At 48.6% G+C, this 14,890-nt stretch overlaps 1 protein-coding gene across 10 annotated transcripts in view; it reads right to left on the bottom strand.

Annotated features, from left to right (window-relative positions):
- Window positions 1-205: 205 nt before the first annotated feature.
- Window positions 206-14,890, bottom strand: part of MAST4 (microtubule associated serine/threonine kinase family member 4) — a 550,605-nt gene continuing 535,920 nt past the window's right edge. For 5 of the 10 annotated variants that reach the window (XM_087443354.1, XM_087443356.1, XM_087443355.1 and 2 more), the window contains one exon: window positions 207-14,739. In XM_087443354.1, the coding sequence (XP_087299480.1) occupies window positions 10,847-14,739 (3,893 nt within the window). In that variant the 3' untranslated portion in view covers window positions 207-10,846. Of the gene's footprint in view, window positions 14,740-14,890 lie in introns of all 10 variants that reach the window. The other 5 variants (XM_087443357.1, XM_087443358.1, XM_087443359.1 and 2 more) reach the window with 2 other exon arrangements.

Below are 14,890 nucleotides of genomic sequence, written 5' to 3'. Positions count from 1 at the left end.
ATTCGCCATGCTTTTCTGAGTGCCAGGACTAACGAACCTCCCTGGCAAGGAAACTGACGAGGGCCGAAGGGCCAGACACTGCTGTGAGAGCCACAGCCATTTCCTCCCATGGCAGGTGGGTGGGGGTTAAGGGAGGATCCATGGCAGAGAAAGGCTGGGAGAGGAACCCACCAGGAGGCCGTCTCCCTTCCGTGCATGGACATCCCTCGAAGTACCTCCCGCCCTGTCCCCAAAAGGAGATTATCAACTCCTACATCTCAGTGACCCCAGGACCCCGACTCTCTCTCTCGTGCTCAGGCTTGTGTCTGAGTTCTCAGTAATGTAGCCATTTGGGAAGCTTATTGGGGATAACGTCTCAATGCTTATTTTAAATGAAAAAGGGAAAACAATGAATTTTTTTAAAAGAGGCTGAGAAACGAACTTTGCCATCAAATTTACTCCATGAACCTCCTTAATCCTTAGGTCTCTAAGGTCTCTACAATGCCACTAAGGTGCAAATATCTTCAAAAAAAGCCCCCACCCTGGCCTGACACCCCTCCCTCAAGGTTTATGATTTCTGCTGCACTGGCCCCCCTCACTCCAGAACCAGGAGGCTCCTTCTGCCTATCTGGTGTTCTTGCTCTTATGTTACATAATTTACAGGTGGGCTGTGGGCCAAATGCCCTTCTCATTTGGGTGTCTGGTCCTCAGAATCTTCTTTCCCACAGGAACCATGAGACAAATGATGGGCCAGCCCTCAAAAGCCTATTCAGGGGCCGGCCCCGTGGCTTAGCGGTTAAGTATGTGTGCTCCACTACTGGCGGCCCGGGTTCAGATCCCGGGCGCGCACCAACGCACCGCTTGTCCGGCCATGCTGAGGCGGCGTCCCACATACAGCAACTAGTGGGATGTGCAACTATGACATACAACTATCTACTGGGGCTTTGGGGAAAAAAAAAGGAGGAGGATTGGCAATAGATGTTAGCTCAGAGCCGCTCTTCCTTAGCAAAAAGAGGAGCATTGGCATGGATGTTAGCTCAGGGCTGATCTTCCTCACACACACAAAAAAAGCCTATTCACTGGGGACAGCAATTGAGATGGCACATTTATAAAGAAAACTAGTGGAAGAAGGCGTCCCTGCACACTAGCTGTCGGGAATAAGACGAACTAGCTGAGTGAATGGTTTCTGTTGAGGCTGGGGGTGTCAGCAAAGGTTGTACCAGTGACAGGAAGGGGACAGGACCACTGAATGCAGTTAAAGAAAGATGACAGGGAAGCTGGCAGGGTTGTGACTTAGGCATTCCCAAGGCCCAAAGGGTCACACTCATGCAGGTCTTATCTTCAGCAGTCTGCATTGCTGGACAAGAGTTGAGAACTCTTGTACACAGGTGTTGCATTTAGAAGGCCTTGATTAAGTTCTATAACCAATTTCAGGCTAGAGATGGTGAATTCAGTTATAAAATTCTGATTGGATGTCAAAGTAAAAATTAATTCACTTTAATATCCAATCAGAATTTATTAGCCCTTAGGTTGAGGGCTATGATTCTGACCCCAATTCCAATGTGGGTTATTTTCCCCACACCAACAAGCAATTCTCAGACACCAGCTGGATGTCCTACAACTCAACTCAGTTCTGGCACTACCTACCTAGAGGTGGCATCAGCTCCCACAGGTTAAGGCTCAGTCCCAAAAGACTGCTCCCCCCTCCCCTTCAGATGCCAATCGCAAGTTCAGGTTGTCACCTGTGCTTCTGAACTACATGCTAAGGATTGGAAGCTCCAATGACTCCCTCCTTGGGTTTGATTAATTTGCTAGAACTGCTGATAGGACTCAGGACACCAGTTGACATCCCCAACTCCTAGGCTCAAAGGCATCCTTCCTTCAAAGCCGAGAGAGGTGGCAGAGATAAATGGGTACCAAATCCCTCTGCACCCTGGGTAGCCTGGGCCTGGTGAGAGAGGAAAAGCAGAGCACTACTCTGCTAATGAAATGAAACATCACACAATTAACTGCTTTAATTATCTTGAATACCAGCATTTGGGAAAACAAGTGCCTGAGAAGGGAGCTTTCCTGAGGGAGCATTGGAGAGGCAGTCATTTAATGGTGTGTGTTCAAGAGGAAAGCGGCTGGAAGTCAGAGGACACTGGGACACATGCCCTCAGCCACCTTTCTTCCTTCCCTGGCCTAGGATGGTGGGGCATCATTCTGAGAAGGCCAATCCAAGCTACTGCTGGGTTGGTATTGGCCTTGAGTCTGGCAGCGACCAAAGCCTTTTCTCAGCGAGTTTTGGGCTCAGAAGGGACCCAATGCGGAAGTGGGCATGGCTGCCCTAGCCAGGCTCCCTATGTGTGCAGAGCAGGGCTCCTCTAGGCAGCTTCCTAACTGCTGCTACAGTAAGGGCCCCTCGTTCTAAGACCTGAAGGCAGTGTCGGTTTAGACAGGTCAGACAGCCAACCCTCCCAAGTCAGAGAGAGCACGTCCCGCTGACCACAGCAACCCGCGCTGCCCACTCCTGTGCAGGAATCATTCACCATTGGGAATTCAGGCAGGAATGTTGCAGGACACATAGTTATTTTGTTTTGTTAATTTTGTTCATTTGTTTGTTAGCAAATTAGATGACCAGCTCCGGAAAGTTCAGGAAGTATTCCTGGTGAATACGGTGACCGTGAAGACGCAAAAACCATGCTCACTGGTCCCTCCCTCCCTTTCCTCTTTTTTCTCTGTCCCTTTTCTTTCCTTGCTGTTCCTTCCCTTCCTTTTTTCCTTTGCACCTTCTCTCCCTCTGTGCTTCCCTCCTTCATTAGTTATTTTGTGCTTTCCTTCCTTCCTTTATATCACAAGAGTATGGAAGTCCACACTCTAAGAATCCAGTCTAAGACAGCACCAACCCACTGAGTTCTCTGTGTATTCTAGCAAATTTAAGCTTCTTCCTACCTTAAGGATTTAAGCTGCAGAGGGAAAATACTAATTGCTGACCCACCACTCCATAGCCACATTGTCCTCCGTAACATTTAATGTGTAACTTGGAAAACCAAAAGCATTCTGTAGAACCTCTCTGATGTGGATTGCATCACACTAAATACTATAGGGTCCTGAGCCCTAGCACAATGTAATCGCCCATCTTGCTTTCATTTCTAGGGCATGAGACCCTTCCACACAATGCAACTTGCTACGCCATAACTGCACACTGATCTAGGGCTTTGTGACAGCTCCTCTGTTTTAAGCAACGGTAAATTCATCCGACAAAGTCAGAAAGGGAGCTTTTTGATGGCTGCTGTCAATTTTATTGCTTTATCCTGGTTACTAGGATAGAATCTGTAGACATGGTGTGATTATCAGTTTTATGTATGGCATGTTGTTGTTGCTCTGACAAGCTACTCCTATAAAAATGGGTTATTATTGCAGGTTGTAGCTCAGTGAGCTGACCCTGCATTTCAAAGCGTACTGAGGCAAACAGCACTGAAGTCCATAAAGGCTGACTGGCCTTCCTCACAGAGGACTCCCTGCGTGAGCTGCAACTCTCACAATCTGGGAGCAAATTATACCTTTCCCCTGTGCCAGCGGCCATTGCTGCTAACTGAACCCAGCACAGACCCAAACACAGGCATTACCTGTAAAGTTCCAAGACAGCAAACCATCTTATCATTCCTGCTAGTCCAATTCCCCAATAAGTGTTTGTTTGCAATTTTGAAGTTTACAAAGGTATTAAATAAATGGCTTTTTAATGTTTTTGTATATTAGTATAGGATGCAAGACAGGTAGCTGACGTTGTTTTCTATCTGTCCTGAATGCTGAAGAAAAAATTAACTTGAATTACAGCAAGAGAGGATGCGGTTAGATTTAAGCAAGTCACGACTGTGGGTCCCGAGTGTTGAGCTGGAATCAATTGCCTGATACGTTAAGAGTTAGAATGTGTAATCTGGGGAGAGTTAGCCTGAAGGTTGCAGAGGAATGGGCCGGCCCAGTGTAGCTCCCAGAGCTCCCAGATACTGGTTTATCAGCAGAATCATCCGGAGGATTCTTTATAAAACAGATTCCTGTGCCCCACCCACCCTTAGATATTGGGATTCTGCTGGACTGAGGTTGCCCCTGGACTTGCAGCTAAATGATTTCATGTGAAATTATTCTCTAATCTTAACTTTATCAACCAATAGCAGAAGCATGTGTTAGGCTCCGTGAGTCAAATGAGCTGAAGAACTGCTCCATATCCTGGCAGAGGAAGTTTTCTTAAAAAATTGGGAAAAAAGGGCTAAGGAGCCTTCAAATCCGAGGGTGAGACATCCTAGGCAGGCAGCTCGTTAGTCTCTTCTGTGGTCACTGCCAGGCCACAAGAGTCTGCTCCTAAACTACCCTGCTCTCCCTCCTACCCCCACCCACTCCCACTCCAGCCGAGCTATTTACAACCAGAAAGCATTTATTAAATATTGTGGGTCTTGAAAAAGGAAAGGACTCATTGACAGATTATTTTTAGAAGCCGTTATTGCTTATGAAAGATTAAGCAGTGAACTTCATGGAACATCCTCCTCTCATCCTCTCCATCTTCAGATAATATTCTCTAAGCATTTGACTATTCAAGACATGGTACTAGATCCTGCAAAGGCAAGCAGAGGACTGTGGCCACCAGAGATCCATCTCCGTCTCCCTTCATGTTGTTTTACGGGGTCTCTAAACAGCTTGTGTCTCCCTTTTCCTCTTTCTCCGGTCCTTGGAAACAACCTAAATATCCAACAACAGATAAATGATGAAATAAATTAGGGGATGGTCTGAATAAATGGGAGACAGTCCATGTTTTTGGGTGGGATAACAACATTATAAACATGTTGATTCTACTAGGAATTGGAGAAATACAAGTTAAAATGAGATAAAGTTTTATGTCTATTAGCCTGGCAAAAAGAGAAAGCTGGATAATAGCGTAGGTGGGATGAGGAGTTATAGGAACTGCAAGCACTGCTTATGGGTGTGTATACTGGTGTAGCCATTCTAGGACCATGAGGCAATAATTAGTCGAATTAAATATGTGATGACCCACAAATTCTGCACTAGGTATGTATCCCAAGAAAATTTCACATTTCCACAACAATATTCATTGCAGCATTATTTATGGAGGGGGAAATTCAAAGCAATTTGAGTGTTCATCACTAGGAAAATGGTTAGGTAAAATGCAGAAGACTCTCATCATGGGGTACTATACAGCATTAGAAGCAAGGCACTAGATACAGCTACAGCAATGTAGTTGAATGTTAAGCATATAGTGGTGGAGGAAGTTGACAGATGTGACTGCTGGTTGACTCCTGAGCTGGACACAGGCAATCAAAGGCTCCTCACCCCCTCCCATTCTTGGAATGTACACTCTGCCCACCGTTCCCACAGTGGGAGCCATTTTCAAGGATGCAGCCTTGAGAGAGCAATGTGTTGTTGAGACCATCTGGATGGTATATGTGACTGAACCCAGTTAAGGTTCTATATGCACCTCTAGGATTTTGTGGGGGGCGGGGTGTGTGGAGATCTACTCATCTTGTGGCTGTCCAAGAGAAGCCTTGTATGTAAGATCTCTTGCTCATTGAACCTGCCACCTACCTATCTGGAGCGGTCTGCCTCTTTCTTTGGTCTCTTCTTGACCTCCATGTACAGGGGCCAGTTTGCAAATCAACATATAGGGCTTGATGGAAAAAGCAAGCAAACCCAAAATGACATATTAACATGATCATTTTTATAAATTAAAAATACATGCCTACAAAACAATGACGCCTATATTTTGTAAGAACACAAAAAGATAAACAATTAACACAGTGGTCTGTGGGGTGGGAGAGGGGATGAAAGGGCATGTAGGGATAAAGGAAACGACCCTTGGCCTAAGCCAAGGTTGATATGCCAAGAACTGAAGAGGAGGATGAGCGCAATCACCCGCACCTGAGCTGCCCTGCGGTGGCGTCCACATCATGAGCTGCCCCACGGCTGTCACAGCAGAAGCATCTTAGAGACACTGAAATCGATTCATGATTTAAGAGCAAGCAAAAGAGCAGGGCACCAAACCTCAGGCCCACTATCATTTCATTTGTTTTGAAAAACAAAAAAATCTATATAAATTGAAGAATGAGAGTGGCTGGTGGAATTGCAGTGATTCAAACATTTTTCTTCATGCTTTTTTCTGTTTCTAATTTGTCCTCAGTTACGGTGTATTGTGCAATAAAGGGAAAATGAGGGTTTTTTTTTTTAAAGACGACTTTTTGTTTTTACAAATAAAGAAGTCATTGGTTGTGAGAACTTACAGGTACTGAAAAAGGAGGCAGTCTTTTTCTAAGGCTTTGAGTTTTCAAATGCAAATAGTCAGGCTCAAGCTTCATGGCTTGCTCTTTCCTTTTCCTTGCGGACAGAAGGAGGTACAGCTGTGCTAAGGATCCCCACCTGAATGGGGCAGTAGGTTGGGGAGCTGGGACTCACGCTACACGGTGGCCCGCGCTGATGGGCGTGGCGTGGGCGTCCACAGGAATTGCCCTCAGTCCCGACAAGAGTAAATCTGTCTCCAGCCTGGGCAAGCCACTTCAGCACAGTACTGTTTAACACAGCGTATGTATTCCAAAGTGACAGAACTTTCAGGCAAAGGATTTTTATTTAGACAGGTTAGGGCTGGAGGATATGGTGATGCCAGCCTGACATATGGGGACTTGGTAGCTGCAACATGCTTGCTTCAGGCCTTGCAAACATCTTCATTCTTCACCTCCTGGCTGCTGACAGCCATCTCTGGGCAATCCTTAATCAAACAGATGAATATTTGCTAGAGCTTTTCAGCTTTACAATATTAACAGACTTTTTGGAAAGCCATGTGGGGCAATGACTAGTAACCATACGCGGCAGATCTTTCTTTTCCCCACATCTGAACAGGCTTGACTGGCATGTGAGAGTGTACAGGGAACTTCAGTCTTGGGAGCAGATTCCCCTTTTGAAGGGCTTGTGTGCATCAAGTACTGGGAGTGACTGCCATCCGCTGGTGACGTACAAGATGGTGAGCTTGGCGTTTGGACTGCACGGTCCCAGAAATCAGAGAGATGCTGCTGCATGTTTTCCTATGAGGACTGGTGCCAATGACTCCAGTCCGGGGTCTGAGGTGTCTGAACTGCCAGAGAACTTGAACGTGGGCGAGACTGACTAACTTGCAACATGCAAAAAGCAATGAAACTGAGGTTCAACAAAGCTGTGGTCATTTCTAGCTTTCCTAGATATATGAGACGTGGACATTAACTGGGGTAGGAGGTAGAGAAGGAGAGGTATAACACAAATGATTGTCTTGAAGAATGAGTTAAAAACATACTGGTAGGAGGAAAATTAAATTTAGAGAACTACCCTACCATTGAGTTCCTTAAGGCCTGGCCTAGATTGAAGGAAGCAAAGTTCTGTAGTTAAAATAGCTACACTTTTTCATGTTACATTTGTGTTGTGAACCAAAAAAGCTAGATGGGAAATGGCTTACTGATTAATTGGAACTAATAAAGAAGCCCTATTACAGAGAATGATTAGCTTCCTTGGCTCACGGTTTCCCACCAATAACCAAACTTGTAATTTTGTACCATATGATTTTTCTGCATGTAAAGAAAGAAAAAATGAGATGGCTTAGATCATTTGCCGAGGGGCCTGGATCTGAATTCAAGTACATGACACCTGGTAATGATTAGAAAGGTCAAGAGCTTTAGACAGAAATCTAAACTTTTTAGAAAAGTCTGGATTCTAACCCAAGCTCTCTTTACAGGGTGTGCATCAAGCAAATTACATAGCCTGTCCGTGCCCGTTTCCTCATCTGTAAAATGGGGACGCCAACACCATCTGGTTTGAAGATTGTGTTAGGGCTCAAATGAGATGGAAGATGAAAAGCATCTTGCCCACTACTAAGCCGATGTATAGAAAGTGGACAATAAAGGTCAGGCTGTTTCCTTCCTTCCTGATGGTTTCAATGATTTTTAATTAGGAGGAAGGAGACAGGAAGGAGGAGAGGAAAAGAAAGATGAAACGGTAACTGATGGAGCAAGGTTTGGGGAGAACTCAAGGAAATGGCGTCACTGAGAAAGGACGGACACCTTTCCCCAGACTGTAGGGAAGGTGGTGAGTGTGGCGTGGAAGTTGGTAAGTTCTGCAGGCACGAAAGAAGGCTGGTAGGAAACACAGGAAGGAGTTAAAGGAAGACTTGATCGTGAAGGATGGAACATGTTTGTGTAAATTTAAAAAAATTAACAAACCATTCCACTCAACAAAAAGCAATCTGTAACAACTCATGCTTTCCATAATATAGAGTTATAGTCAGTAACATTTTGGAGATGGTATGGATGTGTGTATATGGGACAAAACTTTTTAGTCATTATCTTTTCATGCTAAATTTTTATTTCAATGTTATGCAACTGCATAAGTATAAATATTTGTTCAATATACAACAATTATGACATCCATAGGGAATTTCTTAGAGAAAATAAGACCACAAACACTTTATTGCACAGATCCTAACAAACTTTTAAGCTGGTAAATCTACAGCTGGGAGTTCTACCGAGGAGCACATCTTACAATCACAGGAGACGGACCAAATAGAACACAGGAGAATTTCTACCAGCTGATTGGAGAGGTTTACAACAACAAACAGGTATTACATGAATGCAACCTTAGGTACTCTTTACTCATCCAAAATGCAAAAACATATTTGGCAAAAATGATAACACACTATACAAAATATACATAAAAAATATCATTTGTAAACAAGCAGCTAGTTGTGCTTTAAAGGAAACTGGACAGTTGAAAAGCAAAGGCTGTAAACCATGAACTCCCGCCCCGACAGACCTGTCTCGATGTCTGAGTGCAGAAGGACTGCGTTACGACAACCGCCAGACACAGATATGAATTATAAACGTTGAGACCGCTTTTGAAACTCATTTAAGTTCTTGTAAAATATTTGTTTCTTCTACAACTTCAAAACATAGTGATGGGAAAAGGCTAAAACTACATGGGGAAAAAGATTAGGGGCAAGGAGACTTTCTTCTTTTTTTGCCATTGCCAACCTCTTTTCCAATGAAGGACAACCAGGCAGTAGGTTAAGTTATGCCTTTGTTTTTGGAGTGGAGTTTACAGCCTTGGTAAATGATTTACAATACACAGGGCTGTAGGATGATGCTGCGCTTAGATGAACAATTTTATAGCCTGAAGATACTAAGACATCCCTGGCGGGGGGGGGGGGGGGGTGCGGGGGTTGGGTGCTGGATTAGCATTTATTGGTAATTTTTTTCTCTCACAAAATAAAACCAAAAATCCTGCTCTGGATCCCAAGCAGCTTATAAATACTTATCTGTGTGTATTTCTCTTAGTGCCTTAGTACGTATGTCAGCAAGTGCTGTCTTACAATACAAAAGAAGCCACCAGGAAAACTGCAACAGAAAACAAACAAAAAACCCCATCAGCACTAAAATGATTTGACAAATTCTATATATTCCATGGTATAGAAAATTTAAATAAGGCTTAGCAAAAGTAAAAAGGACAGTCACATTCAAGCACCAAATAGCTCCAACAAGTCTTTTTGTTACAAAAATGCTGCTCTTTATTAATACAGTATTTTTTTGCATACAAATAAAGAGACCATGTTATGAAATGTATGGAGCTACTCGATGCATCAGGAAAGAATGTGAAACCCAGGAACTTGCTAAAAACAGCAAGCTTCATCTACAACATAAGGCCCCAGCTATGTATTAAAATGTATCTGATGTCCTGATTATTCCTTAATATATATGCTATGATGCCAAAATCCACCCCCCTTTTCCTCAAAAAAGCAAATTTAAATCCTCTTCCAATGCCTGATGCTTATTACTCAACCTAAGTACTAGCAGATTTGTGTGCAGCCAGTAATTTTCCTTTTTATTCAAAAGCAGGGCTGGCGCAGGACTCCTACAAACTGTGTGCTTTTTGGACTAGTGACTCATAGCATAAAGGCCTGAGTTTAAGAGCATGAGAAGGAGGGAAAGCAAGGGAACAGAAATGAAGTCACGTGTGTTCATAGCCCCCGTTCTACCTAGGGTGAAGACCGGACAAACACACCACAGACAAGGACAACTGGCCTTTCAGACAGTTGGACCCAGGATCAAAATGTCCATTACCACGACCGTGAAATGAAAACGGCTAGCTCCATTCTTCCAGCCATTCCTAATGGAGGAGGATTCCAAATGCAGCCATTAGAGTAATTCTTGCTTTAGATCTGGAAACACAGGGAGCCAGATACAGTACTACCAAAATCTCTGGTTAAAAAGACACATGAAAACTCACAATCTACTGTATTTAGGGCTTTCTTTCATCTTTAACTCTACTCAGAACGTTTTAACCTAGAAAGATGTAGCCTTGAAATATTCTCTTAAACCACAAAACAAAACACGTGGGTGGATGTGTACACACACGCACATGGGTGCAGCTGTTCTTTTACACACACCCCTCTGTAACCATTTTGTTTCCTTACTACATCATGATAGGTGGTAAAGCAAAACTCTTACTTAAAAAAAAGCTGGAGTAAACGACGCAATCAGCAGCAAGGTATTAACTCTACATCCCAAACCAAACACATTGCTAGATATTTACAGAGAAAATCTTTTTCCTCAACAACCCTCAACTGCAAAGGTTTTTTTTTGTTTTCTTTTGTACAAACACTATCTGGTAACAGTTTTACCGGTTACAATTGGGAAGGCATTTGGAAGTCCCCTCTTTCTTTCCATCGCTCTCTCTCTCCCCTTCTCAGTGAGGCTCCAGGCTCCGCCTGGCAGACGCGCCCACACAGTGCTGGTTTCACATGGTAGCCAAGACTCGGTGACACATTCAGGTGGGGTCTCCCCTGTCCCGTACGGTCCCTGCCTCATCACGAGGCCTTTTTGTGAGGGCTGCTCCGCAAGCTCTCCTTCCCCCGCCTCTGCCGTACCACAGAGTCCTTCTCGGAGGAAAAGGCGACGGGGCGGTCAGGGTTTGGAGCTGGGGACAGCTTGGTTACCTCCCTGCCCACATTCTGTTTCCTAGTCTGGGGAGGCTGGGCCGGGGCAGGCTCTTTCCCTTTGGTTTCTCCTACGGTGGCAGTTACCAAGAGGGCCCTGTCCTGGGGGCCGGCTCCCCCCGCCACGTTTGTGTTGGGGTGGTGCGACTCCAGACTGATGGTGGCGCTCCGAAAGGATGGCAAAGAGTCGCTCTTGGTCATGTGGGTTCTGCCATCGCCCCCAGGCAGGGACTTCCTATGGTCCCTGGTGCTGGAGGCTTCGGGCTCAGCCGTGGCCCCGTTGGCCCCGGCAGACGAGGTGTCACCGCTGGCTGCAGAGGCCTCTTGAACTCCGGGTCTGGCTTCAGGAAAACTGGAGGAGGAGCTCAGCGACTTCTCCGGGAGGCCGGCAGATCGGAAAGAACTCTGCCCGGTGGCTGAGGGCGACCGCTTCATGCCGCTGGGCTTGCCTGCCTCAGTCGGTGGCTTCTGGGGACCGAGCCCCTTCCCCTTGGCCTCCGGCAGGCCCTTGCCCGCCGCGGCCGGCCTCTCGGCGCCTTTCAGCCTGGCCTCGCCGGGCGCCAGGGGAAGGCTGGCCTCCAGCTTCCGGCCGTCCGCTGGAACATAAAGTGCTTCTGTGCATCGCTTCCCCTCGGCCTTCCTGTCTGTGGGCGTGGCCTGCGGACTTGGGCTCTTGTCTGTCTGTTTGCACAAAGTGGGGCAGTCTTTCACAGTGGATGGTTTGGGGTGCTTTGGAGACAGGTTTTGCTTTTCACTGACAGTGGGAAGTTTCTGGTCTACCGACTCACTAACCGCTGGGTGTCCTTGCCGTGGCAGATGCACGGGCTTCTCCAGCATCTCCGGGGGATGCCCACCACTGGCAGGTTTCAGCTTAGTGTCTAGAGGACCCCCTTCGGTGTGCAGCGGGACTGAGGGCCCACCTCCTCCCTGGCCAATCGCATCACTGGCTGTGCTCCGGGAGCCTGGGAGGGCGGGTAACGCATCCAACATACCCTTACTGCTGCCCTTCCCCTCTCGGCTGGGGCCACAGGGGGGCTGAGTGCCAGGCTCTTTGCCCACCACAGGCCCAGTGCTTGGCTTCTGAGAGGAGAGGGGCCTGTCTGGGGGCTTAGACTTTGGAGGGCCCAGGTCCGGGCCAGGCCTGGGCTTGTGGCTGCTGCTTTCACTGTGCACAGCAGCAGGCTTGGGAGGCTCCTGGAGGCCCAGGCTGGGTTCTGCAGCACCAGGCTTGCTCCCCGGCTCTCTGCCTGAAGGGGGGCTTGGTGCACTGCAGTGCTGCCGAGCGGCCAGGCTAGGCAGTTCTTTGGTAATCGGTGGGGGCTGAGAGCTACTGCTAAGATGCTTTTGTAGAGGCTGTTCTTTCCTTTCTGGTTCCTTGGGACCATCTTTCTGCAAAGACGGGAAACCGGAGAGCTTTCCGCTCTTCCCACTCCCAGTCCCGGGAGGCTGCAGAGACTGCCTGGCAGGAGAGGCTTCAGGCTTGGGTTCCACACCACTTCTTCCCTTGCCCAGCTCCCTCTCCCAAAGAGGCCCCACTGAGTACAAAGAGGAGTCCTCCCTGGCCAGGAACCTCCCCTCATCTCGGCCATCTTTGTGGATCGTTTTCCCACAAGGCTCCCATGCTTTCTCCACGGCCTGGGTCTGTGTGTAGAGATCTGGGCAGGCCCTTCCTGCAGAGTGGAGATTTTTGGACTTGTCACTGGTCTTAGCTTCCGGAGGACGCAGCTCCACAGAGGGGTCTCTGCAGACGTCAGCCCTTGCAGCAGCCCGCTCGCTTCTGGCTGTGGAAGGGCCCCTCTCAGATGACTCCCTCAGGCCCAGCTTCTCCCTCGAGGGGGCACCTTCAGGTGGGAGGGGGCTGTGCAGCCTGGGTGGGTCGGCAACATGGAGGTTCTGCCCCAGGAAGGGAAGGCGCATAGTGTCGGGGCTGTGGTCTTGGTGCTTGCTGAGGCCGCCCTCTCTCCGCTGCGGATCATTTTCCGCGATCGTCACGGGGCCCCTGGCAGCATGAGAGACTCTTCTGTCCCGCTTCAGCTCTGGGTCGGGCAGGGAAGCTGCTGGTGCATTCTGGAGGCCCCGACTGGGTGGTGGGAACCGAGGCTCAAGCAGGTAGGATTTATTCATCTTAAAGCTGGCAGGGGAAGGCTCCCTCTGACCCGAAATTTCACCTTTCTTGCCCCCACTGCTGGGGAGAGCAGGTGGCACAGAGGGCCCTATGTCACTGCCCGGGCTGGGGCTCTGCGCAGGCTCTGGGGAAAGCAGCTCTGTCTTGGAGGCCTGAGGTCCAGAGAGGAGAGCAATGTCCAAAGTGCCCTCAATTGGCTTCAGGCATGACACAGACCTACCTTCCAGCTTGTACTCCGAGGGGCTTTTCCGGACAGGCGACTCAGGAGCAGCCAGTCCTGGCTTCTCTGCTCCGCCGTCCACCCGGCCAGCTAAGGCCTTGAGAGGGACAAAAGAGACAGCACTAATCTGAGCTGCGTGGGCGCCACTGATGAATGCCCGGCTCTCGGAGGCTGGCGGGGCCTCCTGCTGCATGGGCCGGACTGTGTTCCCAGGCGGGCATTCATGGCCACTAGATGTCATCTTGGGCTTGAGCACAGTGCAGAGGCCGTCATCTTTGTCTTCAAGTGACATCTTCTTTCGGAGGTAATCAATATTGGCCAGCTTGCTGTCTAACTTCTCACATCGGAGACACTCCTTGGCCTGGGGGGCCTTCTCCATGTTTTCCCCCTTCCCAGAGGTGGACCTATCAGTGGAGTGACAGAGACCGTCTTGGAGGGTGCCAGGAGCGGAGGCTCGCTTGAAGTCACAGGTGCCCTGGCCATGGTCCCCGGGTGCTAGGCTGTAGCTAGCTGCTGCCCCGTCTGAGGTGACGCCCTCACTGGCTCGCACGCTGGCCTGCTTGTGAAGAGCATCTTTCAGCAGACTGCCCAGGGACTGGGCCTCCGGCATGGCTGCTTTGTTTTCAAAATGATTTGACCTTTCTAAAGCCTTTGGATGTATTTTCTTCTCTCTCTCTTCTAGCCTAAAAGTAGAGAGGTTTTCCAAATCACTACCAAGTCCGTGGGATTTCTGGTGGGATTCTTGCTTCTCTGGGAAGCCGCCTGCTTTCTTCACCACCACCTTGGCCTTCAGCTTCTCTCGGTCCACGTCTTCCATGGACTCCTGCCTTCCCAGCTTCCGGGAGACGGGGCGTTTCAGGCAGCCTTGTTCCACAGGCCGGGCCCGGGTGAGCGAGGGTGCGTCACACACGTTCTCCTCCAGGCTCTGCAAGGTCACTTCCCGCTGGGATGGCTCCCGCTGCACCTCCTCCTGGGTCACCTCCAGGCTGTGCTTGCGGGAACACAGGTGCTTCTTGTCGCTGCCATAGGCGGGAGAGAGCTTCTCCTCCGACTGCACACGCTTGAGCAGCGGGGACCGTGGGGGCTCTGCGCTCTTGGGCCTCACGATATGTCTGACGATGGTGGGAGGGGAGTGCATCTTGCTAGGAAAGGCTTGAGCGATCTTGGAATTGCCCAGTGAGTGTCCCAGCAGAGGTGACGGTGACCGCTGCGGGGAGGTGGGCTGTGGAGTTGGAGAGGGTGTCCGGGCCAGGGGGGAGAGCGGGATGTTGCCAGCTGACTTACGCCTTCCGGACCGGTATCGCTGCCCACTGAGCTTGGGGGCCAGACCATGGAGAGTGCTGGGCCGGATGTGTCCTGACCCTGCTGGGGAATTGGGGGCACTGGAACTTGGGGAGCTGCTCTGGGAGGAGTTGGTACCTGTGGGTGGAAAACAGAATGCTGTGAGCAACGGCCACCTTCCTTTTTCTTTCCATGCTTCCAGCCAAACTGTTTTAGGTGAGGTCAGGTAAAGGTCAGCAAATTGCCTGGGCATCTAATTCTAATGAATAAACACTTTTCAGATAAACCT

The sequence above is a fragment of the Ceratotherium simum genome, chromosome 18 (genome assembly GCF_057802395.1).
Source record: "Ceratotherium simum simum isolate JZ-2026a chromosome 18, ASM5780239v1, whole genome shotgun sequence".
NCBI lineage: Eukaryota > Metazoa > Chordata > Mammalia > Perissodactyla > Rhinocerotidae > Ceratotherium > Ceratotherium simum.
The sequence above is the reverse complement of the archived record's forward strand: the minus strand, read 5'-3'. Positions and strand labels throughout refer to the sequence as shown.